The sequence below is a fragment of the Nesoenas mayeri genome (genome assembly GCF_963082525.1).
Source record: "Nesoenas mayeri genome assembly, chromosome: 10".
Lineage (NCBI taxonomy): Eukaryota > Metazoa > Chordata > Aves > Columbiformes > Columbidae > Nesoenas > Nesoenas mayeri.
The window spans coordinates 5234175-5260937 of NC_137560.1; the positions used below are offsets into that span (position 1 = coordinate 5234175).

Here is a 26763-nt window from a genome sequence, read left to right on the forward strand (position 1 = left end):
TTTGTTAGGTTGGCCTTCATAATGAAAGATACATTGTATAACCCCAAGTCAATTATTGCTTATTTCTCTGTGTGAACAGTGAAATGGTGGGGCCATAAGCCAGCCAGGCTGCATGTGTGGCTGGGGATGCTGCACCCGAGATGCACGGTGAGCATTCGCTGGTTTGTTCTGCAGAAGCACTAAAATATCACGCTCTGAAGGCAGCGTTGGGGCAGCGGAGCGTGATCGGAGCGGCTGTGCTGGGGATGCCGCTATAAAGCAGCTCTGCAGGCTGAGGGGATGGGTCTCTGTCTACCCCCGGGTTTGTGGGACTCGCTGCTCTCCTTATAGCTGGCTGTGATTGTGGCAATGGCGTTGCAGTGCAATAATAGCTGGTTGTTGCGTTGTGAATGTATTTGCAAAGCTCTGTGGGTGAGAAAGCTCCTGGCTGCTGTGTCTGCTCCCTCGGGTGCTCTGATTCCAGCTGTGCTGCCAAAGTCTGTACTGAAGCCCTTTAAGCTGGCTATTCTTCACTGTTTATTAAGGCAGAGAAACAAGTTAAATTTACAGATTCCTTCTTAGCAGTAACACAAAGCGAGTAGCTGTCTTTCCTCTTGCTTGGTTGTGTTTAAGTTCAGTTTGTCTGGAAAAACTGAACAGGCTCAAGTGCAATTGCTGTGGACTTTTGAAGGTTGAAGTTTATTTTAGAAACCTTGGTGCGAAGCAGTAGGCTTGAGAAGCTTTCAATCACTTGAAATGGAATTACGATGTCTCTTCCTGAGCCAAGACTTTGTGTCCCAGTGAGGAGGGAAAGAGCCAAGAAGTGAGAATACCTTAAAAGGAGAGGAAGCGTGTAGAATCTGCAAACTGATATTGATAACTCCTGCATCACATTGAGAAGAACGTTGTCCGAGTGGCAAGTCTCGTGTCTGGAGGAATCTCATAATAGCAGCAGTGGAGCAGACCAAGCAACGAGCCTGTTTGTCAGCTGGGCACGATGCTGCTGTCGCACCAGCCCTGCTCCTCCAGGGCTTCATGGGTCGCTTGGCATCCCTGCTCAGCTGGGTGATGGTGCAAACACCTGCTGCAGGTAGTGTGATGTTGAGTGACTCCTTGAGTCAATCTGCACACTCGCTTCATTCCCCCAAATTCTAATCGCTGTGCGTTATGCAAAGTGACGTCTTAAATCCAGCTAAGTGAATTAGCTTTCTTTGGCATGACCTTTGCAAAGGATCCTATTCCTCATCTTAAAACTTGATGTCCTAAGGCTTACGTCTTTACCTTTCAGCATAAGGATATTTTGTCTTGTGTGAATTATGTGATGGGCAATAAGTGTCTGTGCCCCCAGTGAAGTTTTTTTGGGTTTAGATTAAAACCTGAGTGAGTCACGCAGTTGAATGGGTGTTTTTGCTGCGTCAGAGCAGAACACAGTTCGACTGTTAAGCCCTTTCTGACACAGTTTCTGCTTTGGCCAATGACTTGGTGTGTCGGGCTCAGCCTGGAGGAATTTAGAACAGGTCATTAGAGCCCTTACAGCACTGCAGACCCCTCCTGTGGTGGGGAATGTGGCACGTGGGGGCAGCTGCCCTCACCTTTCCTCTCAGTACTGGCCCCAGGCCTTCTCCTGAGAAAGATGCTCAGCTATCATTCTGGTGGAAAAAAGACTCTTTCTACTGTAGTTATAGATAAAGCACAGATTTTTCTTCCAGAATCACTTTATTGCTTCATTGCCCAGCTTGCAATTTTAGTATTTGGAATTCAGACAGCAGCCCAAATGATCCAGTGCTCATACTATGTGGAATTTACAGTATATGATTGTCTGCAGTGTCTGAAGGATATTTTTTTAAAGTTACCCTTAAAGTGGCAGTGGAAGATTTCTCACAGTGCTCAGAAATCTGGAAATAAGAGTCAAGGGATATGGTATTATGGTTTTTTTTTAATTAGAAGATTTTTTAGAAACTGCTGGATCTGTGTCGCCGCCTTTTCCTTTCTCTGCTGGCCACACTCTGCTCTTCCTGTCTCACACAAGGACTTGCTCCTTAATAGCAGTGTGTCTGATTTATTCTACGGGGTTTAAATTAAGAGGAAACTCAGCAGTAGGGAAAGAAGTGATGGATTTGAAAGCAATTCTCAAGCTCTTCTGTCCTGGCTCATTAGACAGGCTGCTTTTTCCCTTTTCTCTTTTTTTTTTTGGTGTGTTTTTTTAAAACTTACAATATATGCAGTTGCTGCAGAGCAGTGGAAACCCTGCCTTGCTCTGAGCTGTTGGTGTTCGGGGTGCTGCTGCCTGCCCAGCCCTGGCAGTGCCCTGGACATGGGGGGACCTGGGCATCGTTCCCCATGGTCACCCTGCTGTGCTCCCCCATGGCTGCGGTTGCTCAGGGCAATGTTGCCTCTAACGCTGCTCCATAAAACATAAAGGAAACCAAGAACCTCTCCAGCAGCACTGGTGTAAAATGGAAATGCTTCCCCCACAAATGCCCCTGGGGAAGGAGGTTTTCTGTCTTCCAAGAAGAGCCAAAGCATCATTTTCATTTTATTTTTTCAACCCAGGTTTTCCTCATGAAATCTGTGTAAAGCTGACTTGTTTGTAGCCATGGCAATGCTCACTGGCTTCCTTGAGATCGCAGCTGAGGACAGGCTGTCAAAATGGCAGTTGCCTGATCCCTCTGCACCTTGGTTACAAATCAGCTGGGTGCCAATTTAATTCACTCTACATATGCTCTTATAAACATGCCTAAGTGAACTCACAAAAAGAAAATGTCTGAGGTTAAAATCTGAACTAATTAATCTTAGTGATTTGTGAGCCTTTGCTTCTGTGAGCGACAACAGTTACACAATTGTTCCTTTTAAAGAACTAAAAAGCTTCATTTCTAGGGCAGTGGAGGGAAGTGCTCCCAGCCTGACCAGCCATCCAGGGTGACAAACCAGGTGGCAATAGTGTGGGCTTTGGTAAAACTCCTATTTTGATCTTTCTCGCCATGTAAAGAGGCTGGAATATGCCTCTAGGGTGGCTGGTGTGGGGTCTCGGTGCCTCTGGGGTGGCTCGTGTGGGGTCTCGGTGCCTCTGGGGTGGCTCGTGTGGGGTCTCGGTGCCTCTGGGGTGGCTCGTGTGGGGTCTCGGTGCTGGTGACAAGGTCCAGGCTGCCCAAGGCTCCTGTTGTCCCACAGGAGGAGCAGATGGGCCCCAGGCTCCCTGAAGGTCCCTTCACAGCCTAGGGTGCTGCTCATTGCTCCTGAATTTCTCTAGGGAAGCCAGAGTAGTAGAGCATGACATTCTTCACACCTTTCTCCTTCTCTGGAGACATTTAAAACCTGCCTGGACACCTTCCTGTGTAACCTCATCTAGGTGTTCTGCTCTGGTGGGGGGATTGCACTGGATGAGCTTTCAAGCTCCCTTCCAACCCCTGACGTTCTGTGGTTCTAATTTAAAAGAGCAAGTATTTCCATGCAACCAATATGCAGCCCGCAGAACAGGCTGAAGGACGGCTTGTAATCCTGCCTTTGCTTCACAGCAAAGTCTGTAAAATTAGGCAGAACGACAAACAAATAAGGAAATTGGAGTGTTTGGTTTTTAGAAAGGGGTGTCGTTTTAATTTGTGGCCGGGGATGGGGAGGTTGGTACAGGCTGGGGTGGTTCCCTGGGTCCCTGAGCTGCCGGTCACCGCCAGGAGCGGGCACGGCCACAGCGGCTTAGCCGTGAGGACATTCCTACCTGGAAACGAAATCCTCTGTTAATCTCCCAGATAATGATCCTCTCGAAACCAAAACAAGAAATAAATAGCTGTGTGGTGATCCGTCAAGCCACGGGTGTGTTTATGCTGCCTGAAATATTAATGCTGTCATGTAGCGTAGCACAGACAGCGCTTTGTTCACAGGCGAGTCTTTGTCTTGACACTGGATTTTAGGCGAGTGCCCTCATTCATACACGCTACTCACCTCTTATGTAAAAGATTTTATAATTGCTCTTGATGCAAGCACAAAACAAATCTAGAATTCTGAATACTCTAGCAATGCAGTGCCTTTATTTTTGTCCATTCGCTACTAATAATGTCTCATTTTGGATTATAGGACAGAAAACTCACTAAAGTAGAGAGGCAGAGATTTAAAGAGGAAGCAGAAATGCTAAAAGGCCTACAGCATCCAAACATTGTGAGATTTTATGACTTCTGGGAATCCTGTGTAAAAGGCAAAAGATGCATTGTGCTGGTTACCGAGCTGATGACCTCTGGAACGCTGAAGACGTAAGTACTGCGCTCCTGCTAAGAATAGCCAGGGAAACATTCAGAAAAATCCTACTTTAATATTCTGAAAAAAGGCACCTCCAGATAAAAGCAAAAAATGGAGCTGTTGTCTGGCATCTGCCATTTGTCCTGTGTTTCGATTGCATTGGTTTGACAGGCAGAATTTTGGCCTCCATCTCTAGTTCCCCACTCTCCTGTGTCAGTTGTGCAACTAGAAGCTGTTCTCTGGAGTGTCTCACCTTCTGCCTGCGATGTTTTAATTTGTAGGGATGTGTTCTTGTGGTTGCTTGTGTTTGCATGTGGTGTTAGAAAACTCAAAGAATAGCACCTGAATGGCAGAACCTCTTTCTGAAGCAGAAGGTGCTCTAGGTTATCTGCTAAACAATATTAATTAATAGGGTTTGGTACTGACAATCTTGTTAAGGTTGATATAAAACAGTTGGCATGAACTCTTGAACAGATTTTCAGCCCCAATGGGAGAAGTGCTTATCACTGCATATATCCAGTGCCAGTGCATTAGCAGGTTTCACGTTTTTACAAAATGCATCCTCCCAAACAGTGTTTTAGGCAAATGGAAAAAATACAGGTACGTGGTACAGAGGTCAAAGTCATGCAGTTAAAGTTAAACTTCAGTTTTCCTCCCATTTGAATATATGAACCATATTATAAAGCTGTTCTCTGCATGAAGTGAATTGCTGTTCTATTAGACTTGCAAATATTTGGTTGTATTTCCACCAAAAATGCTTATTATCTTCCTTCCTAAAAATGAATGCTCTAATTCCTCCTTTGAAAAGATCTCTTTCAATTTTGTGATATTTCTGGGCTGCTATTATGGCATCTAATAAGGGGCTTTTATCCAGAATAGAGTTTCAGCTGTTAAAGCCCCTAGAATCTCTAATAACGCTTCATTTTCTTTATATGCATTTCTGTGTGTTTGTGCTGTAGGTATCTGAAGAGATTCAAAGTGATGAAACCGAAAGTCCTGCGTAGTTGGTGCCGGCAAATCCTGAAGGGTCTTCTTTTCTTGCACACAAGAACTCCACCAATAATTCACAGAGACTTAAAATGTGACAATATTTTTATTACTGGACCAACTGGATCTGTGAAAATAGGAGACTTGGGTCTGGCAACCCTCAAGAGAGCTTCGTTTGCCAAAAGTGTGATAGGTAATCCTCCTGTTCTCCTTGCCTTCCTTCTGTTGGGACTTCATGGTTTTCTTTCACATTTTGCGTTAGTGATTCTTTCACTTGTAGGTTGGTAAAGTAGTTTTGTGAATATGACTCTAAAAATCCCAATCAGTAGGAAATGCTATCATGAATTTCTCTTCTTCCTTTTGTTTCACAGTGGTTAAACACTTTGTTTTTAATTGAACTTGGTATCCAGGAATCCCTCTCCTTCCTCCATCAAAAGGAGCAGGAAGGGTTCTCAGCAGCTTGTGTACGTTGTGTGCAGAGCTGGCGAAGTTGTGCTGGAACATCTGCCATTTGTTAAAAATCAAGGGGTACAAAATTAAAAGGAGTTTCCCCTAGAATATGCAATGGGTGATGCCCTCAGGTGGTGCCTGCAAGGAGTGGGAGAACATGAGTTTGCTGAACTGGGAGGACATTTTCTGAATGACCGTCGAAGGATGTAGTTGCCTTGCAACAGTTATGTTTAATGTTTTCTGTGTAAATGTAATGTTTTCCTGAATTCTTAAACATTTTGTGTCTTTTTTTACCCAAGCTCGCTTAGGAACTCTCCCTTGTTAAGATCTGTAGGTGATGGTTTTAGGAAGCTGTAAATTCCTGAGAAATGGTGCTGAAAATGGGAAAGTTATTGTGCACATAGTCATATTTCAGCTTACAATATAAATGGAAATTAGGTTCTATATAATTAGAATTAGCAAAGTGATAGTGACAACCACTGTTCCTTTACTATATATGAAAACAGCATCCCATATTTCAGGCAGTAGTTGCTTAAATGATTATTTTAGCATCTCAGATTTTGGGAGATCATGTTTCTTTACAGTTACTGGTACAAAAGTATTTGCTTTAATGCTTAGGGAGCCCAGTATCATTGAAGTCAAAATGATAAAAGCTTAGGATACATGCATGGCTACTGTGGGTCTGCTTAACTGTGATTTTAGTGAAATCATGTTGGCTTATATCTGTTGTTAATTTCTCTAGTTGAAGCACTAATAATTGGTGGGTTTTTTGTGTTGAGGGTCAGTATTTCTTTGCCTAATTTTGTTTGCAGTATAACAATTGTTCTTGGGAAGTAATGGAATAAATTCAGTAGCACCAATACTGAGAATATCATCAGGAACACCAATACAAGGTTTTGTAAAAATCAGTTGTTACCACAACGCTGCCAAAGCCGTGCTCATGTCCACAAGAAATTCAATACTGAGGAGGGCCGCAGGTTGCTGGCAAGGTGTCTGCATTCATTTGGCAACGGAAACGAGTTGATCTTTCTCATGAGTAGTGCTGCTCCAAGCAAAGAATCAGGAGGGCTCACACTGCTGAGATGAGTAATTCTGGCCCTTCCGTAGATGTAGTAGCTTTAAAGGAATATTAGTAGCTGCAATTTTACATGGGCCTGAAGGGAATGAAGTCAGCATGGCTGAGGGCCAGTGTTCCCTCGCTGCGATGGTGCCATTGCTGATGCTGGTGTGACCTTGCGGCGTGTCCCTGCGGGGAGCGCAGGAGGGGCCGAGGAGATGGCTTTACATCCAGGTGGTCTGTTTTGTTTAAAAATATTGTATGTACTCCTTCCCGCTCCCAAGCGATGGGGGGAAAATTCATTTTCATGCTATTTTGGAATAGTGTCAAGAATTTCATTTGTGTCTTAGACTGTCACTATTGCTTTTTCAGATTTGCTTTAAATGCTCCATAATTCATGAGGTTCACTTCTGCCTTGGAGTTTTGTTCCTTCTAAAACAAGGTAGCAGCTCTGAAAAACATTCCCTTTCTGGCAGCTGTTAACTGTTTCGCAGCAGCAACCAGCGCCTGTGTGAGGCTGGGGGGAAACCTGCGGAGCAGGCACTTGGTCAAGCTGTCATGATGTGGGTCCGACTGATTTACAAAGGCCGAAGGAATGAATGTCTTTGTGGAAGGTCCATAAACAAGAGGAGGGATTGTTCGTGAATTTTGCGAAGTGAATTTTACAGAAATGCTTGTACTGAGGCTCGTTTTGTGCATTAGGCCAAGTCTGCTTCAGAACACACGCACAAGCAGGGTTATACTGACAGACACCAATTCCAAGATGTTGTTTATGTTGCCGTTTAAAAATTGCTTATGTGACATCCCCAAACATATACAAGAACTATTTTTTTTCCAGATATATGTTAATTTAATTACAATTACTTTTTAATTACAGAGTTTGTCCAGGTCCTTCCTGTGGCTCAAGACCTCTCGTGTTCCTCTCAGCATCCTGATGCTCGCTGCTCCTCTCCCCCCCATGACTGCGTTGCTCTCTCTTGCTTCATATTTTCTAAATGTCAAAAGGAAATAAATTAGTCTTGACTCCTCAGCATAAATTACACTGGGACATACGGTTCCTGGAATAAATTACCAAAGTGTTAATTTTTTCCCTTTAAGATCACACTTTTCAGAGCAGTTTGCTGTGCAAATGTTGCGGGTGTCATAAGTTGCTGCTTGTCACAAAGCTGCAGATTCCTGTTGTGGATAATGCTTCACCTCACGTTTACCCAGTTGCCTCAGATTTGGCACCCTAATCCCTGTTGAGTGGGACCTTATTCTGTGAGTCGCCTCACTGATTTGTCCCACTAAACCAGCGGCAGAGCTATGTTGAGTGTTTTGTGCGTGACTTTGTAGGTGATTTGTGACACTGCTATTTTCTAAGGGCTGTCTGCCTGCCAGGTGGCTGCTCCGTATCTCTGGAGGAAAAAAACTGCAAATTGACACTGATTAAAAAAATGGTGAAGGTTGTCATTTCTTCTCTCCTTTTCACGTCCCCAAACCTGTACGCACCCCTCCGTTCACCCAGAAAAATAAACTGGTTTGTGATTTTCAGACAATGTGCCATATTGCATTCTCTTGTTAGTTTTTGAGATTTTGATACTTTATCTTTTTTTGTTGTCTCTTCTTCTGTCTTGTATCACTACCAGCGAGCCATGGGGGTGTGTGTGCTCTGACCTTGGGCTTCTTCCCTGGAGGATGCTTGAGCTTATTCTAGTTCTTTCCTTCTTTTGAAATGCTCTTGCATGCACCCTTACGCAGCTATGGTGGGCACACTTTTATAGGCGTGGTTATAGGATTGTGCTTAAAGCCATTTAGGCTTGATCAGAAATATACCTTCTTTTTGTGGTGTCTTTGTAGGTACACCAGAATTTATGGCCCCGGAAATGTACGAGGAACACTACGATGAATCTGTGGATGTCTATGCTTTTGGAATGTGCATGTTGGAAATGGCTACCTCAGAATACCCTTACTCAGAATGCCAGAATGCTGCTCAAATTTACCGGAAAGTAACCTGTGTGAGTAAATGTCCTTAACTTGTACTGGGACTTTGTAATCTGAATGTTTAAAAACATTTCAGTGATGTATCAGTACTGTCAAATGTGTGGTGTGTTGTAGAAGCTGAGGTATCTGAGCTCTGAGTTACACAAACCTGTGGCAGGTTTCTCTGTAACCTTTTGCAATTCCATGGTTGGATTGTGTTTGACTGTACTGCAGCTGCAGAAAATAGCTTTAGTAATATTTGCTGGTTTTTTTTGTATCCATCGGTCCAAAATTGGGAAGAATGAGCAGAGGAAATACTTTCCTCCTAAATGGGGGCTCTTCAGACTTGATCAAGTTTCACACAAAGCTGAAACAACTAATTTATAGATTATAGCCTAAATACCTATGGTGGAGGATGTTTGATTTAGATTTCCAGCACACGTTCTCTCTGTTTGTACGCATAACAAATTATCTGAAGATATTAAAGGGAAAATATAGCGGTGTTTAGTTTTGGAGTCAGCCAGAGGAGCTTCAGATCTGATAATCCCCAGAAAGGAACTATGAAAACAGGTTTGCTGCATTTTCAGGTGTGGTTAGGCTGGAGGAGCAGCTCATCTAAATTAATCTCTACACTAAATAAAATACCTTCTCTAACACTCTCAACCCCAGATGATAAATGTATTTGTCTGTGTGAGCTGTACTGTAAATGCCTGAAAAAACTCCTGAGTCTGTAAGATGCTATCAGATTGCAAATCACTGACTGCAGAGAAAGGAGACTTGCCAAAGGCTTTGGCAGCAGTGCTTATGTTCTATTCTACTGGGTTAAGTGAATCTGAGAGTTACAGGAGGTTCTTTTTTCAGGATAGATTATGTTGAACAGACTGGTTTGTCAAAGATTTTCGCAGATACTTCTTTCCATCTGGTTTTTACAAAAGAAAATAGTGAGCTGTGTGGTTTGGCCCTCGGGCATCACCAAAACATGCAGTCTGCACACTGGGGATGCGGAAAGGGTAATCCTTGGAAAACTGCACTAAAGCCTGCAAAGATTACCTACAGATAAGGTTACTTTTGTTTATTTGACCTATAAGGTAGAAAGAGTAGTTAGGCTTAGATGGTAGATATATTGAGCAGATCCATCTCTCTGTCTCAAAGTGTTTGTAAGTCTCAAAATTAGTTTGTATTCTTCTTACCCAACTGCAAAAATCTTCCTAAATGACACTTAGTAACTTGTTGATTTTGAAAGGTGCTTATGACCACTTGCTTTGTCCAAGAGGTTTTCTGAATCACGTCAGTGCAAACATGGTTCTGTGAAATCCTGCAGTCAGCAAACACTGCTTGAGGTTAAAATTGCATTTTCTGGTTTGCTGTATGCTAACCTCACACAGGGATGGTTTCATTAGCTACCCGAACAGTTGCATGTGCCAGATGTTGGGTTTATGTGCGGTTTGATTTTTATGCATATAGTTTATTCAGCATCTGTCTCTTCCCACCGCTGAAGACGGTGATGCTGGGTCGTTGGTGCTCTTGCTGTAGTTGGATGTGCTGCTCGGCTGTGGTGACGCTGACCTGGTCGGAGAGAGAGGGTGTGAATGATCTGGGAGTCAGTCTTTAATAGTTGAAGTCGGTATCACGAGACACAGGAGGACATTCCTGCTGGAAATGCGAGAGATGTCATCACTTTCTGAAAGCAAGACGCATCTGGTGAGGGGAAGCAGCTTTTAGCCTGCTTCTGTGTAAACTGCTGCAAGCCAACATTTGTAGCTTGGTAAAAGTGAATCTTTCCCAGTGGACTGCAACCCTGATTTCTGGTGGTTTAACTCTTCTTAGTGTGTTGCCTTAAGCCATAGCTACTCAGAAATAATTAGAAATGAAAAGGGGTGGCAGCGGCGGCTGAGCAGTGCCGTTATCCACACGGCTCTGGCTGGAGTGGCTCCCGGTGGCGCTGCGGGGAGGGGAGGGTGCAGGGATGGGAGGCTGCGGAGCATTGCTGGAAACACATCCTACATTTTCTCAAACCGGTTAAATAGGTTTGGCTCAGTGAAGCTGCTTGCCCAAATCCGTGTAAGGATGGCTGCTTGTTCCACGTTGTTATTGCCCAATGCTTTATCATGTTATTCCACTTCTCCCCTATGAGGAAGAGTTTGTTTTGTTTGGCACAATGCTTGTTGGCTTCATTTAGGTATGTAGTCCTTCGGATGTGCTCTAAATGCCATCTTGGTAGGTTGCTTAGGAGGCACCTCTTTGGACTCTAAAGCTTCATGTGGTGACAAGAAGATCCTCTTCTAATGTTAAGCTCTGGGACCTCGTGTCCTGAACGTGATATCAGTCTAACCAGTCTGATTCCGCTGGAATTGTTGGGGTATTACCTGCTGCTGTGGGCAGGTGTTGGGTGAGCAGTTTGTGGAGCTGCCATCACAGTCGGCTGGTGTTAAGGCGACCTGGCTCTATGCATTTAGAGCCACAAATAGAGAGCCCCACATACCCAGAGAAACTGTGTGTATGACTCTTAACCATCTGGAATATTGGTAATTAAGACTTGGTAAGACTAGCAAGTCTCATTTATCAAAGCAATATCCAAGATGGCAAAGAATAATGACTAATCAGAGGATTCCTGATTAGATGTTACATTTCAATTTGCAGGCTTAAGCAGTCATTTTTTTTTAACACTGATGAAAGCCTGAGCCAACTATTCTGTGGCAATAACCTTTACATAGCTGAGGATTAAGATGGTTATAATAAAACTTTGTAAAACTGGTCTTATACTAGCAGCTTTAGAGATGGAAGATAATGCAGATCATGAAGAACAAGTATTGATGGCAAAGCTGTTGAAAGGTCGCTTTGTTGCTTGTAAGGGGTATTTTTGAACCAGCTGTCTAGCAGGGGAAGCTGAGACAGAAACCATCAGATACAGACACAGTGGGTGTTCTTGCTGCTGTGTTCAGCTGAGCTCAGGGCAGTAGTGGTGGGAGCAGGGGCACGGGGATTTGTTAGATGAGAAAAATGGAAGAATTGGCATTACTGCTGTTCCAAGGAAAGGGTTAACCAGCTCCCTGTCGCATGCCATGAGCTGCGGGAGGAGGAGCAGGGGGTGGACCTCTTGGGGAAGGTGCCAGAGGAGCTGCGGTGCCCCAAGAGACCTTCTATCCCAAGGGAACCTCCCTGGTGGGCTCAACAGCTTCTCCAGAGGGGCTGCAGCCACAGAAGGTCTGGCGACAGCAAGGGACCCTGCTTGGACCGGCGTGAGTTGTCCCGCCGGCACTGGGGACTGAAAGTAGCTGTGGAGAAATTTGGGGTGTAGGGTCCCAAGCTGTCACCGAAGGGTGAGCTCTGCCCCGTTAGCTGAGGCAGTGACGACTTACAGATGAAAAGTCTTTAGGATCACTTTCCATGAGGAGTTAGGACTGGTCGTGTAGCAGCTGTTGCGAGCATTGAGTTTTACTGGACGGGAATATAGTATAGAAATGGGAGCGTTGACTAAAACCAAGAGGATGGGTTAGACTGTTTGCTCCCCAGTGATGATGAGGTTTGGGCTTCTCACTAGAGCAGAAGGTGGTCCTGACCTGTTCGGATGAAGAGTATCAATAGTGCAATGCTCCTGAACACTGTCAGCTATTTCAGCTTGTCACTGAGAAATTTACTTCATTTTTGATGAAACTGGGTCGTTTGGTTTTTTTTTTCACCAGAAATATAAACACTATTTTAAGTCTTTTAAATTGAGGGTCAGTGTAATGTAAAAATGTGATTGCTGTGTCTAGCTTCCTGATGCTTTTATTTTAAAAATATCAAATAACTTGCTTTTCCTGCCTGGGGCTCAACATCGTGGTGGCAACTGGTGGAGGTGCCAACAGCATCTGAAGGGGTTGGAACTGTTTGTCAGGGTTTGCATCAAGCAACTGTTTGCTGGTGAAGGTACAATAAGCACCTTATTCTTCAGGCTGTCTCTGTGCTTGCTCTGGGCTGCCTGTTCCCTGTGCTGCCCAGCACAACTGCTGTGTTACACTGGTTTTGCCATTGCCTCTTTCCGTTGTTTCTGCTCCATCCTAACGCTGTCAAACTCTTGCCTGCTAACAGGGTGTAAGACACATGTGAAGCCGTAGCTGTTCAAGTCATCTGCGCTGGTAGCCCTTATTGGTATGGAAAATAGAAACATTACCCTTCTGAGACATTACATTTTGTTTAAAGGTATTGCACATTATGCATGGCTGTCATGTAAGATAAATATACTAATTTATTTCAGAGACCTTTTACTCTGGCTGACCATATTCTCATTGCTTATTTGTTGCTTTAGCTTTCCACTCTGGTTTTTACTATGTGCATATGTAAGAGTCCAGGATAAAGTGGCAGTTGTTTCCAAATGTACAGAGGGGCTCTTCTTTGCCAGATGAGATGTGCTTGCTAGGACTTGTCACCTCTCTGCCCTTTCAGATGGAATTATGGAGTGTAAACATAAACAAAGTGGCTGTGTAACATAAACAGAAAATGAATATTTTTCAAGCAACAGGTCCAAGCCGCTTTTACTGCAGTTAACTTTGAAGTGATTTCCTGGTCAGCATATTTGCAGTGACCTTCATTCTGATGCCATAATCTCATTTTTCATGCATAACTTGATGTTTTTTCTTAGTCAGATGGTTTTTTTTGTGTTTAATCATTCTGCCAAGTGATTTTGATGGAGACAATAGTGATGAACCATCGGAGCCTGTGACCTTCCCACGCGGGTCCAGCGCAGTGTTTGCTCACGGGTGCTGCCGAATGCGCAGCTGACCAGCGGCTTGAGCCGCGGGTTTCTGCACAGACCTGCGCTTTAAAACAACCCACCTGTTTATAGTGTTCTCTTTGGCCTTTTAAGTTTTCATGTCGTTTCTTTTTCATAAATGTCTCAAATGTTTTCTCAGCATTCTGTAGCGAATGAGGCACGGACACTCTAAGTTGCAATGAGAGACATTTATTACAAATTCAGGCTTGTATTTATACTTGCTAGGATGCTTGCTCAAGCATTACTTGTTAAGTTGTGCATTATATAAGTGGTACTTTTTGCGTTCCCACAAAAGCTGCTACTGTAAAGCTTTTTTTGATCTATCACAAGTTACCCCCCTGTCCTTGATGTATCGATCCTGTATTAATCACTCCAGCCTTAATGTATCAGTAAGTATACAGTCCTTGCCTCTTGTATTCTTCCAGTACTTGTTCCCACGTTGTTGACTTGTAGTTTCTCACAGGCCTGATGTCAAAATCCTGCCACAGCATTGGAAGGCTGTATTCGACATTGTTCGTATAGATTAAATGCTACAGATGTAGCACAGCAGCAACAGACAAAAGATGTTATCAATGTTATTACACTGACTTTTTGTGTGTTTCAGATATCTTATACCTGTAGATAATCTTCTTAGATAAGCATTCGCATTGCAGCGAAATAGAGATTAGTTTATAATTGCACACAGTGATTTTGCTGCCGAATGTTGCGGGACAAAATCCTGACAAAATAGAGAACTTTACCTTCACTTTCTTGATTTCAGAGAGCATATGATAGGGTGGAATTTCGGTTGGAAACATGGTTTCAGCTTTTTTTTTTTTTTGGAAGAAGGTTTTTCCTTTTCTAGGAACTACGTGAGCCTGGATGTTCCTTACAGGTAGAAGATGGAGTTTTAGTTCAAAGTAACATATTTGGCTTGGAGGGCACCTGGGTGAAAGGAGCCTTCAGAAAAATTACTGGCTCACAGGGGTCAGACTTCACGTTGGCTTCTCTGGCACACACTGTGCATCTTGTGGAGCGTTATGTGTTACTCTTTCAAAAGTGTGCTCTGCTGATGGAAACGTGGCAAGCGGCTGCTTTTAGGCGTCTGAAAAACAAGCTACATGTGTTTGCCCTCAACATAAAGGTTAAAATTGTAATGTTCTGTATGTGCCTGAGCATAAACTCAAATAGCATATTCTGGAGTGCAATGTATTTCAAATCTAATCCCTTCAGAAAGAAGGTGAGGAGACTGAGTGGTGGTGAGGGATTCCAAGTAACTCATCCTGTGGGATATATTTGATATTCTCTCATTTTGCTCTTGGATTTTGTGTTTATATATATACATACGTATTAGCGTTTAAAGAATTTGTATGAAAACATCTCTATGTACTTTATGTCAGCCAGCTAGCCCTGCATTTCAGATGCAATGGTGCTGAACTTACCTTGTTTACAAGACGGCTGTGCAGTTTTCAAACCATGGTGGATAATTCCTTAGCTAATACGCTTCGAATTTCAGTGCCATGTTTCTTTGGGAATGCTCAGGAAAGACAGATGGCTTTTGTGTAAATGAACAAGACGAGTCCTTTGATTGCAAATAGAAACCTGCGTTTCGCATAAACCCCCTTCATTGTGGGAGGCTCTGAGCATCAGGGCCGGCGCTGCAGGGAGGGTTTGCAGCATCACAATGAGGTGGCCTTGGAGGTTTTAATGAAGATTAAGGAGCAGAAGCGCACTATAGCATATGGGCATTGAGAAAACACTTCAGAGCAGCTCCGTTCAGTACTTCACTGTGCCTATTTTGTCCTTGTTTGTTTTAGTCACCTATTCATAGCATAGCTGTTCAGTAGGTGAATATAATACATGTTTGGAGTCACTGTTCTTTTAAAAGACGTTGAAAGTAAAATGGTGTTTGAAAGAGTTGCTGCTTATTTTTTTTTTGTGGAAACAATTTTTAAGGTTAAAAATAGGGGTCAGACATCAGGATCTGTCAATAGGACCATTTTCAGTGCAAACTTAATTTCTAGGTGCCCAGCATGTCCCACCCTGCTGCATCCCCACTGTGGCAGAGCTCAAGTCAAGCCACATAAATGAAGATTGCTTGTGAATTCCAGGAAAGAAAATTAAATGGAGAGATTCTGTGATATGCCTTATGCTGTTTGTCTCTCCTATGTTCATTTTGTGCTAAGATACTCATGGAACACTGTGCAATTATAAAAAAGCAATTGGCACGTTCCCTTGAGCATGTAGATACGTGAGCGATATATTCCTCTGGGTAGCTGAAAGCTCTTCAGGTAGCGTGGTGAAAATTGCCTCTACTGCTGCTTTGGGGTTTTTTGGTGGTGTTTTTCCCCCCTTAAATTGATACTGATGCACATGTGTGGGATAATTTTCAGTAAAGATTAAGCTATAGTCTTTATTACCCATTCTTCCTGATACGTGTCAAAGAGATGGAAATCGGTGGTTTCCTCTAGCAAACAGAAGGATTTGAAAATGTAGGTTTTACTGTTGCTTTCTGCTGCGAATTACCGAAGTTTTCTTCAAACTCCTCCCCATCTGAGAACACAATGTGCTCCTGTAGCTTTAGGATGTGTTACAGTATAGAGGATTAATGCTAAAAATGTCTTTTGGTGGCAATTTTCCTTTCATTCCTAACTGGGGTGTTGGAGCTCTCTTAAAGTCTCTTGGCACACCACAATGTGGTTGATCTTGTTTTAAGCAAGCCTGGGCTTTGAGAGGCTGGACACTCCCTATCATTTTTACACATTTTTCTAATATATATAATTAGAACCCTCATCTCATAAATAAGATTTAGGTTTGCTTAACCAAATAATTCTTTTTTAGTGGGTCACAGCCAGCCAGGCACATGTAGGGATTATTTTTTTGTCCCCACAAGAGTGGCGTTTTGAATCTTAGCAGCTGAGTCTCTGTGTGACTATTCTGTGATGACATTATTCAGGATTTATGAATGATATATTTCACTCTTGGGTTTAAAGACAAAAAGGGAGCGGTTGACCTGAAATAAAAAAAGAGATCGAAGTTTAAAGTTGAATCTGAGCCTTGAATGGCAATAGAATGTTAACAAAATCTAAAAGTATAATCTGATGCTGGACTATTCAGAAATTCAGAGGCATGCCAACCCTCATTGAATTTCACCCATAAAATTTATTAAGACCACATTTAGTGAAGTATTTGAAGATGTTGTCTGCAATAGGTTTTATTTTCTTGAATCGAAGGCAGCATCGGGTGAGCCCTGGGTCCACTCTTCAGGACTTCAGGCCTCCTTATCTGCCCCTGCATGATCCATTAGTTACTGTTCTTTCACGGTGAAACTTTAAAAGGATTCAAATGGAGTTAAATGTCCAAATCCCATTCGGTTATGTGCTTAATCAGATTCTGTTTGTTTTTTTTTTCTATAAAGGGAGTCATATTTCCTTTTTATTCCACTTATCAACTTCGTTGGAAATGCTTGAGTCCTTAAGTAATAGTGTCTAAGTGTAGAATCTGTTCTTAGATTAATTTTGTCAAATTTTCATGCAGATACATCTTGTTTTTGTAGGTTCTGATGTTATGTGTTTTTAAAACTGAATGAATTTTTGTGTGGTTTAAGCTGAACATGACAAATAAAAGGGCTAACTTAATTATTCTTGATTACATGTACACACTTGATTACATGTACACAAAGATGGCATCATATATAAGCTGTTATTTAGCCTGCAAGCTTGCACACTACTTCTCTTACAATCTCTTTGTGTTGGTAAGATATACCTCATTTTAATTGAGGGGCTGTGTACCCTGAGGGGGATCATGCTGAGTTACGAAATGTTAGGAAGGAGGGAAGATGACCTGTGATTGCCCTAGGAGTGCATGTTTGGCTTTCAAATCCCCTCAATCTTCCTAAAACAACCCCACGTAACCTGCAAGAAATGCAAATTATTCCTGTAGCAAGGGCCTCGAGCCAGAGCTCCCGACGTGAGGAAGCAGATTTGGCTTCTCCGAGTCTTCTTCTGCAATGAGCGGTTGGGTTTTCTCCTTGAAAGGCCACGCTCGTAGGTTTTGCTGTTCCAAATCTAGACCTGGGTGCTGCTCCCAGCAAAAATGCCAACGTTTGACAGAGATTGCACTTGATGGGTAGGTTGATTTATAGGTTACACCTGCTCCGCCACTCGCTCTTGATGAGATTCTAATGATGTGCTGAGGAAATGCAAGAGCAAGGCAGAGCTGCTGGGCATATTCTCCTGCTCCCTGCTTGCTTTGGGGGTTGGTTTGGGGTGTTTTTTTGGAGGGGCTGGGGGACAGTTGGCGACTTAAAAAAGCAGAAGGTTTGTAGGAAACAGGAATATGGAATATTACGTGGATCCTCCAAGATATTTTTGACTTATTCTTGCAACAAAAAATATGATTATTTGTCTTTGATTTAGCATTTTGAGAGTTAAAAAAAAAACCAAGAATAATTTCAGAAAATATTTGTTTTGAAAGTGTAAAATTGCCAGTTTCTTGTATGTTGACTTGAGAGTCAATAGGATGTAAAAATTTTGCAAAGGTTAGTGAAGAAAAAGGGAGATTTGCCCTGTGTTTGGCTGAGTTAATGTACAAACTCATGTGCTTATTTTGAAGTGTGACAGTACTTAAAATATGGTAGCCCTAAATCTTCAGTTCAGTTTTACATTAAGACTAACAGCTTTAAAGCACTAGCTGTTCCAAGGGTTGAATTGACTATAAAATGTAGGAAAAATGTCCTTAAGAGATATACTGTAATTCTTTTTGAAACTAAATTGTTTTTCTCTGTTCTTTCAGGGTATAAAACCAGCAAGCTTTGAGAAAGTTACTGATCCTGAAATTAAGGAGATAATTGGGGAGTGCATTTGCAAAAATAAAGAAGAAAGGTTTGTTTCAAGTGATTAAGTTGTGTATTAAATAATGTGTATGCAGGGATTTCAAAGCTATCTGTGGATTTCTGCTCTGGCCTCTGGGTCCCCCAGAGCAGCAGAAAATGCAGAATGGAAATAAAATAGAAATGATTGTCTGCTTTCCTGCCATATAACGTCAGGATAACAGAATAAATGCTGTTGTGTCCTCAACCTCTCAGCTACAAAGAATAAGGTCAGAAAACATCGTTGAACATGTAAGCTGGCGGATTCCAGCACATTCCACACTCGTGTCGCTCAGGTCTCGCTCGGGAGGTTCTGTGGGGAGCACCAAGGCTGGTGCTGGAGATCCAGCACAGGCACCATGTGGTGGAGGCTTCACCAGGAGCAGGTTCCACTGGCTTGTGTCCCCTCTGGACGGGGAGACTCATTGGGCCTTGTTTCCAGCTTTGGTTCTCAAACCTGATCGTATACTCACCTCTCCTAGATGAGTGTCTCTACTGGTCAGTATTTCATAACTTTCACAAATATGGTTTTTAGGGACCTCAACTGGCTACCTAGAGAGAACCTCTTTCTTTACTACTCATTAAGCTCCTACTGAAGAACAGCTGAGCAGAGCTGTAATCCACATTTCTGTGCATGCTTATGGTCTATAAATATTGGTGAAGCTTTGAAACAGGAAACATTTTTTCAGCAGTCCTCAGTGTAACACTGCAAATACTGTCTTTTTGCTAAGAATGCAAATTTGATATGGATGAACACCAAACATACTGTGAATGTTTTTGCCTTTAACAGGACTTTTTTGTCACAAACTTCTCTGAAAGTGCTTAAAACTTGCAGTATTTGAATATTCTTTATATCCATTGCAGATATGAAATTAAAGATTTATTAAGCCATGCCTTTTTTGCTGAAGATACTGGGGTAAGAGTGGAACTTGCAGAAGAAGACCATGGTAGGAAATCCTCTATTGCCTTAAGACTCTGGGTAGAAGATCCTAAGAAACTGAAAGGAAAACCCAAAGATAATGGAGCCATTGAGTTTACTTTTGATCTGGAGAAGGAAACTCCTGATGATGTTGCACAAGAAATGGTAAAATAAACTTCTCCTGACAAAAATGTATATATATAAAGTAGTGCATAAATCTCAAAGGACAGCAGGAGGGAGACTGGTAAAGTAACTTACATTTATGCCATTCCAGGTGTCTAGTTTGAGCAGTTTGCACTGATTTTTAGGATGAGTGCTACAATAAAGGAGTAAACAAGCAAGAACTAATAACTGGAAAATACTGTTTGCCAAGTATGAAAACAGATGCATGAAATGACATTTCAAATAGCTTAGGGACCAGAGAAGTCTCTTCGACTTTTATAATTTGAAAACTCCTTTGCCAGATTCTGTGAGCTGTTGAATGGCTTCAGATTGTTTTTGAATCACATTAGTTTCAGACAGCAGCTTGAAATAAATTAGATGAGTTCAAGAGTTCAGTCATAAAATATTCTGCACTGAATTCTTCAAAACTCTTCTTCCCATCTTTTCTGTCGGTATAACTCAGGAGGAATGTAGATGAGGAAAGTCTGTGGTCAGCCCCTCTATCACCAAACATCAATAGGAACTAGATTCAAGCCCACTGCACAGAGTCAGGAATAAACTTTGGATTTTTTTAATGGATAAGTTTAATTTGGTGAATTTCTGTGTCTTCAGAACTTGTGGGCTTTTGTTAGAAAAACTATTTTGTGTTCCAATTTCACTATATAGTCACTGAACATGTATTTTTAGTGATGTCTTCACTGCAGTTCTTTAGATTTTAATGGAAACATAGAATCAGTAAACACTTAAGGGTCTGAGTTTTCTGGTGCTTGCAGAAATGTTCCTATTATATCCTAAATCCCCAGGGGTCCCACTTAATGATGTTGTCATTGCCATTCCTGTTCTGCTTAGGAGCCTCTCAGTTTGGGAATGTTGCCTTACTGTGCTTGGACCTGTCAGCACATCCTCCAAATTTAGTGGGAGAAGTTCAGGCTCCTCTGTCTTCTTGTCATTAGTTTGCAGTAGGTCCAATATTTTCCGAGCAATGTATTGTTACATAACTAATTTGTTTTAAAAGTTGCTCTGGTACAGTTACTTGCTGTTATATTTTGTATTTAAATATTTTTAGAAATATTTGGAGTTGTGAAGTTCTGTAGGTTACTTGGCCCATAGCTGTTATATTTTGTTTTGAAGAAATATTTCTTATGAAAAGTATACTTAAATGGATATACTCCCTAAGTACTGTGATGCTGTTCCCTTGCCCGAATTATTTTAAACAGTGTGTTTTATGATTACATTAAGAGTTACCTAAGTGCTTGCACATTAAATGCTTTCAAACTGGAGGCTGTTGTGGGGGGCAGCTGGGGGCAAAGGGGAACTTTCATTCCTAAATGTCTTTCTAGCCCTTATGAATTGTGAAACAAAGCCATGTGCTTCCAGCAATTTGTGTTGGTTTATGTGCTGTGAAAGAGAAGGATGCAGGAATGTATGGGGAATTATTGACCATTATTGATGCGTTTTCAGTAGTTGAGTGTTCAGCCTGTCCAAAGGAACTTGAAATGTTCTGGTGGGTTTGCAACCTAAGTTATGTTTCACAATCAGCTGGTACTGTAAAATAGTATGTCAAACTTTAACCTTTCCTATAGAGACATGCAGGAATAAGAATAGTTTCTTCTTTTTTAAAAAAAAAAAAGTTAACCTGGCAGGTTTTTAGTGCCTTTGCATTAAGTGTTGACCTGTGTCATGAAGCATCTACTGGGCAGGTTGGTTAATAGCAGCCAAGGTTCTCTGGACCTGGTGGTTCTCCCCAGTGACTCCCTCCTGTCAGTGTTATTTGCTGGCTCATCGGTTCAGGAGTGTCAGTGAGGTCTGGAAAATATCCAGATCCATCTCCAGCTGTATTTTAAGCTGCTTTGCACCTATTCATTTTAAACAGCAAGAATCTAAACTGTAAAACTATCTTGTATTAGGCAAGAACAAAGGAAAGCCGCTATGTTTCCTTCATGTATATAAGTGTTCCCACATCTGTAGAATATGCATGTTAAGAATGTAGGGAGAGCAGACAAATCTCTGGTAGGTGCTTGTTAAACTAAAATTCATACCCTGCACTGCAACAGATGATGCAAACAAATAGTGCAAAGACAAATTTCCATTTTACCCATTGAACAGCTGAATTCTGAGAAAGCCTGGTCCCCTATTCAGTCACATGTGAACAGCCCGCATGTGTCTCCATGATAGGCTTTTTCTTTATAGAAGTCAATCAATACTGACTTCAGCTTTTAAGAGAGTTAATTTGAGATGAAATTCTGTTAAGACCTTTTCCTTCATGACTTGCTGTGATATCAAGCCCAGTAATTTGGGGAACTGTGTATACTAGAAAGGTTAAGGCAATAAATTTTGATTTAGGGGTTGTATGGTTTACTCCAGTTGAATTGTTCAAAGACCATTTTACAAAGATGTTCCTTTCCTCTTTTGACTATGCTGTTAGTCTGCTCATCTGCAGTTAAACTTGCTCTCTTTCATGTTAACCAGTGAATAAATTGACCCAATGCATATTTGGGTCTTAGAAATTACATATTGTTTTAAAATGCATTAGGGTAGAACTTTTATTTAAAAAACATCATGCTTTTGAGTTCCTGTTCTCGTGAGGAATAAATATCTAATTAGTTTTATTTCAAAGTGATGTTTTCTCTGTTAGGAAGAGATTTGAGCAATACCTGTGTGTGCACGGCCATCTGTGCGCACGTAACCTTGCTAAGTTTGTGCCTCCTCTGTAGATCGACTCTGGATTTTTTCACGAAAATGATCTCAAGATAGTTGCGAAGTCGATCCGTGACCGAGTAGCGTTAATACTGTGGAGAAGAGAGCGGATTTGGCCGAGGATGCAGTCGGAGGAACGCCGGGACTCGGAGTGCCTGGAGAAGCTGAAGGCGCCGCACGCCCAGCAGGTCCAGGTCACCTATTTCTCTCACACGGGCCACCATGTCCTGTCGGAGTCGGAGGAACCCGAGGCCGACCAGCACCCCTTCCAGCCAAACCTGCCCACCAGCGTCACCTCTGTCGCCTGTAAGTCTCAGCTTGGTTTGCTGTGCATACAGAGAGGAATGTCTGAAGGGAAAAATGGAGGATGATCTGAGCTCGGTGGCGAGATGAGCCGCTGGGCAGCCTTTTGCACAGTAGCTCAAAGAACACAAGTATCTCGGGCAGATGCACGATGATTTTGAAAGGAATAAAGTGTCAGGAAAACCTGTGTTATATAGAGGTAGCTTCTCCTTCAGTAGCACTGAATGCAGAAAGCATATTTGTAAATGGAAAAGCAAGAAGAGCTGCTGCTAGACACAAAAAATACATGTTTTGTATGCCAGATGGTGGGGTCAACACTGTTTGTGTGAAACAATTTCAGAACCTGCGGAGGTTGAATTGGCACCAAACTGACCAGAGCAAGAAGTGACTTTTTCAAATGGTGTTAATGTGGAGCTGGTTATTCATACACAAACATGGCTGAAACCGAAGCACTGCAGTTTCTGGTGTTTTGTGAGTTACTCGTGGTGACTTTTCTGAAGGTTTTTATGCAAAGATCTACAGCGGAAAAACCATCTCTGAATGTTACATGATGTAATTAAAGATTTCCCTCTTTTGTGGAAATATTGGCTGTGGTTTGATTACTCGTGTAGGGAACACTAGACCTCATGGGTTGACACTAGTGATGCTGGGGGTCATTGGGTCAGGATGCAGATCCTCTTTGCTTGCAGAGGTTGTTTGCCTTCTATTCCAGAGCACCAGACTTCTCTTGAGCCAACAACAAGGCATGAGGCAAGAGTGCCTTTGGTTCCCTAAAGCAGCTTGTCCCTGGCTCTGTCCCCTAAAATCAGCCTTTGCTACTGAGTCAAGCTTTTGGTATTGAAATCTCAATCTATTTATGCATTTAAACATCTTGAAGGAAATGTTGCCAGCTATATTTAGCATGGAAGATTTGAAGTTTTAGGAGTTTTGTGGTATAATCTGATATATGTATTTTGTTACTAAATTATTATAATGTTTCTGTTTTACTGTTCTGGGCTTATGTAAGCACATTTAAATTTAAGATGCATGATCTTTAGCAAAGAGAACTGCTGCTTTAATTCAGATATTGTATAAATTGCTATACAGAGGTTGCTTTGAGTGCTAAAATAAAAAGCATGCCTCTACAAGAAAACAAACGTTAAGATATGAGAAATGGTCATATTTGCATAACACTCATAATACTGCAGTATTAACAGTGCTTCTGTTCTGAGGATAAATTGATCTCGCTTCATTTTTTTTATCATATACTTATTTCACGCTATCTAATTCCCTTAAGAAACAGCATAATTATGGCTCTGCTTCCAGTGGTACAAGAAGCTCTTTGTGCTTCTCACGATTCTGTGGGACATGAGTTGGCAGAATTTGATACTAAATATAAACTCCCCCCAGTTTATTTCCTACTCCTCAACTTGTTTAAAAGTTCTTGGTATTATTTGACAATTCACTATCAATGTCTTTGAACATTTCTGCTGTGATGTTAGGCCTTAAGGCCTCTATAGATGGCTGGTCTACCAATTTGTGTAATTATCTGAGGTTAAATGTAAAAATTTAAATTAATAACTTAATGTATGTAACTATAAAAATCTGAGACTGATTCACAGCTTTTACTTTAGCACTCTACTGTCATACTTTTTTCCTTTGAGGTCTTAAGTTACTGTTGGTAATAAAATGGAAGTGTGTTTACAGCAGGACCTTCTGCCTTCTTAGAGCAGGACCCCATTGACTCTTTTTAGAAATAAGCTGCATAAATATAGAGGAGAGTTTAATTTTGCCAAGAAAAAAAAAAATAGTTTGGAGAATAGTTTTTGAGTATTGAGGAGAAATGTCATCTCTGGTGCTATTAAAAAAGCTGAATAAGATCTTATTTGGAATATGGAAAAAAGAGAAGGTGGCAAGTGTTGGAAAAAGAAATAGCATTTAAGCTTACCTATAATTTAAGCTATTTTTTTGGTAACTCTTTTAGTTTTCTTTCAGTTTTGAGTTTTAAATCTGTTACAAGCTATTTGTCTTTTGAATACTTCAAGCTATGGTCTTGGTTGTCTCATTTAATTTCTCAAATGAAGAAAACAGTGGCTTTATACCTAAGAAGAGCTGGGCACCTGTACTTTACAGGCTTCAGAAGTTATGAAAAGACATTTTTAAACTCATAATACACAATAGTACAGTTAAAAGATGTATTTTGGTTTGAGAAAAGATGCTTGCCCGGTGCCCATAACTGCAATTCCCCAGGTTTGCTGGGCAAGCACCTGCATGAGAAACTCCGACAGAACTCTGAATGCACCTATTGATTCTAAACTGTCAAACTGTCTTGTCTTTGGGCAAGAGCAAAGGGAAGCCTCTAGGTTTCTTCCATGTATAAAAGTGCTTCTACATCTGTATAATACACATGTTAAGAATGTAGGGAGAGCAGATGTATATATCTCCTAGCTCACTTCAAACCTACAAATTATTTTCTGTTCTTCATCGTGAGGTATTGCTGTATACTCAAGCAGGGCATGATTTGCTGAACTAACAAAGCGTACAATATAAAGAATTGTGTAATAAGAATAGGTGTTCAAGTCAGTGCATCCCTGGGAGATCTGACTAGAAGACACTGATCTGCCATGAAAATTACAGTTGGGGTTTCCTTTCCTTTCATCCTACAAAATCTATAAACATCTGCAGTTCTTAACGTCAACCTTATGCCTTTTAAAGGAAATATCAATGTGCCTAAAATATTGCCATGCACAAAAATCCACGAGGATGGTTCTTGGCTTAGGAGAAGCAGTATGTGCCTTTTGTAGAAAATACCATTTGTGTTGTAGAATGTATTTATATAATGGAAAAGGCTAGAGGAGTAAAAACGCTAATTATGTAAACAAGTGTTGACCTTGCTCTAAAATAATTACTTGAACATTTGCTGTTGAGCTCTTAATAACAAAAAATATTGTCCTTCCAGCTGACAGCACGTTTGACAGCGGCCAGGGCTCCACGGTTTATTCGGACTCGCAGAGCAGCCAGCAAAGCGTCATCTACTCGTCGCTGGCCGAGGCGGGAGCCCCCGCGCTGCAGCGGGTGTACAGCCCCCCGCTGAGCGATGGCCCGGCGCTGCCGCACGCGCTGCCGCCGCTGGGCCACTACCAGCCGCCCGCCGCGGTGAGTCTGCGCTCCGCCGCGTCCTCCCGGAGCCTCCATCCCACTGAATGGTGCATCTGTGCCCTTGTGTTCAGTGGGCTTGCTCTATATGTTCCTCCCTCACCTCTGTCGGTGGTGACTGGCTCAGTAACGCATTTCTAGTTGATCTGAAATGTGCGTGTGGTTGATGGTATATACCCAGCTATACCTGCCGTTCTGAAGAAATGCTTCACTGGCAGCTGTCAAACTCAGTAAAAAAGTTTTTTCTCAACCTGTTGTTGCTGAGCTACGTTAGTAGCTTTGCAATGATTAGTTTTGAACTTGCAGTTGTATTTGAGAGCTCTTCTGTTGGGTTTTGCTTGCTGTCAGTGTAGCCAAACATCACTGGTCCTTCATTTGTTCAAGAGCTTCTTGGGTCTGATGTTGTTCCAGTTGTGACAAAGGGCACACATCCAGTCGTGGTGTTTCTGGCTCTAGGTTTGGATTTAATCTTGCACGGACTTGGTGATGTCTGTCCAGTACTGAGGCTCCAAATCAGGCACTGGTAGCCCAGTCAGATGTTCACAATTTCTCCTGTTGTGCTGTTTTGACCTTGACCAAAAGCAGTTAATGGAACCACTGGTGCAAGAACAAACACATGGGAGCGAACATAAATCTTCAGGTGCTTCCAGTGAGAGTCACAATGTGGATGTGTTGGGTCCTTTGGGAGCTGTGGCAGCACCGTGTTCCCGCTCCAGCCTGCACCCGTCACAGGTGACAGGCATTGCTCACGCTGCTTTTCACCGCCACAGCGACCACATCATGGCTTTGACTCCAATCGCAAAGGAATAGGAGCGGAGAACATGTGTCTGTGGACAAGAGAAGAGGCAGCTGGGACCTCTGCATGCCCTGCAGAGCTGATGGTTCCTCCACAGCCTTGTTGTTGTTCAGGCCCAGGCTTTTCATTTCACCATGGCCAAGATCAAAGCATGTTGTGGATCAAAAAGATGCCCTAATGCCTGTTGAATATGCTCATTGCCCTGGTAGCCAGCTCCTGGAGAACTCAGTGTCTCAGCCTCTACCGCAACTAGCGGTTCAAGTTTAGACCTGCTGCTGTTACATCAACCTTTCCAATACGCAGTAAGCCAAAAGACCAGTTCTTCTGTGAGATCTGCAAGAGCTGCAGAAAACGTTCTGCCTCCCAAACCCTGCGCGGGCAGAGGAACCGGCATGCCCGGACGGTCCCAGCCTGCGTGTCCAGCAGGTGCTGTGGGGAGCAGCTGCCCCCAGCCCTGGAACTAGTAAAAATTATAGTCAAGATG

General features: G+C 42.3%; 1 protein-coding gene across 1 annotated transcript in view; it reads left to right on the forward strand.

The window, feature by feature from the left end:
- The window catches only part of WNK2 (WNK lysine deficient protein kinase 2), a gene marked incomplete at both ends in the record, with an annotated part of 101941 nt that overhangs the window by 34808 nt on the left and 40370 nt on the right, over positions 1-26763 (forward strand). Inside the window, 7 exons of the mRNA XM_080350572.1 lie at positions 4051-4223; positions 5169-5389; positions 8543-8700; positions 18192-18280; positions 19132-19351; positions 22063-22351; positions 25287-25483. Of these exons, the coding sequence (XP_080206698.1) occupies positions 4051-4223; positions 5169-5389; positions 8543-8700; positions 18192-18280; positions 19132-19351; positions 22063-22351; positions 25287-25483 (1347 nt within the window). The remainder of the gene's footprint in view (positions 1-4050; positions 4224-5168; positions 5390-8542; positions 8701-18191; positions 18281-19131; positions 19352-22062; positions 22352-25286; positions 25484-26763) is intronic.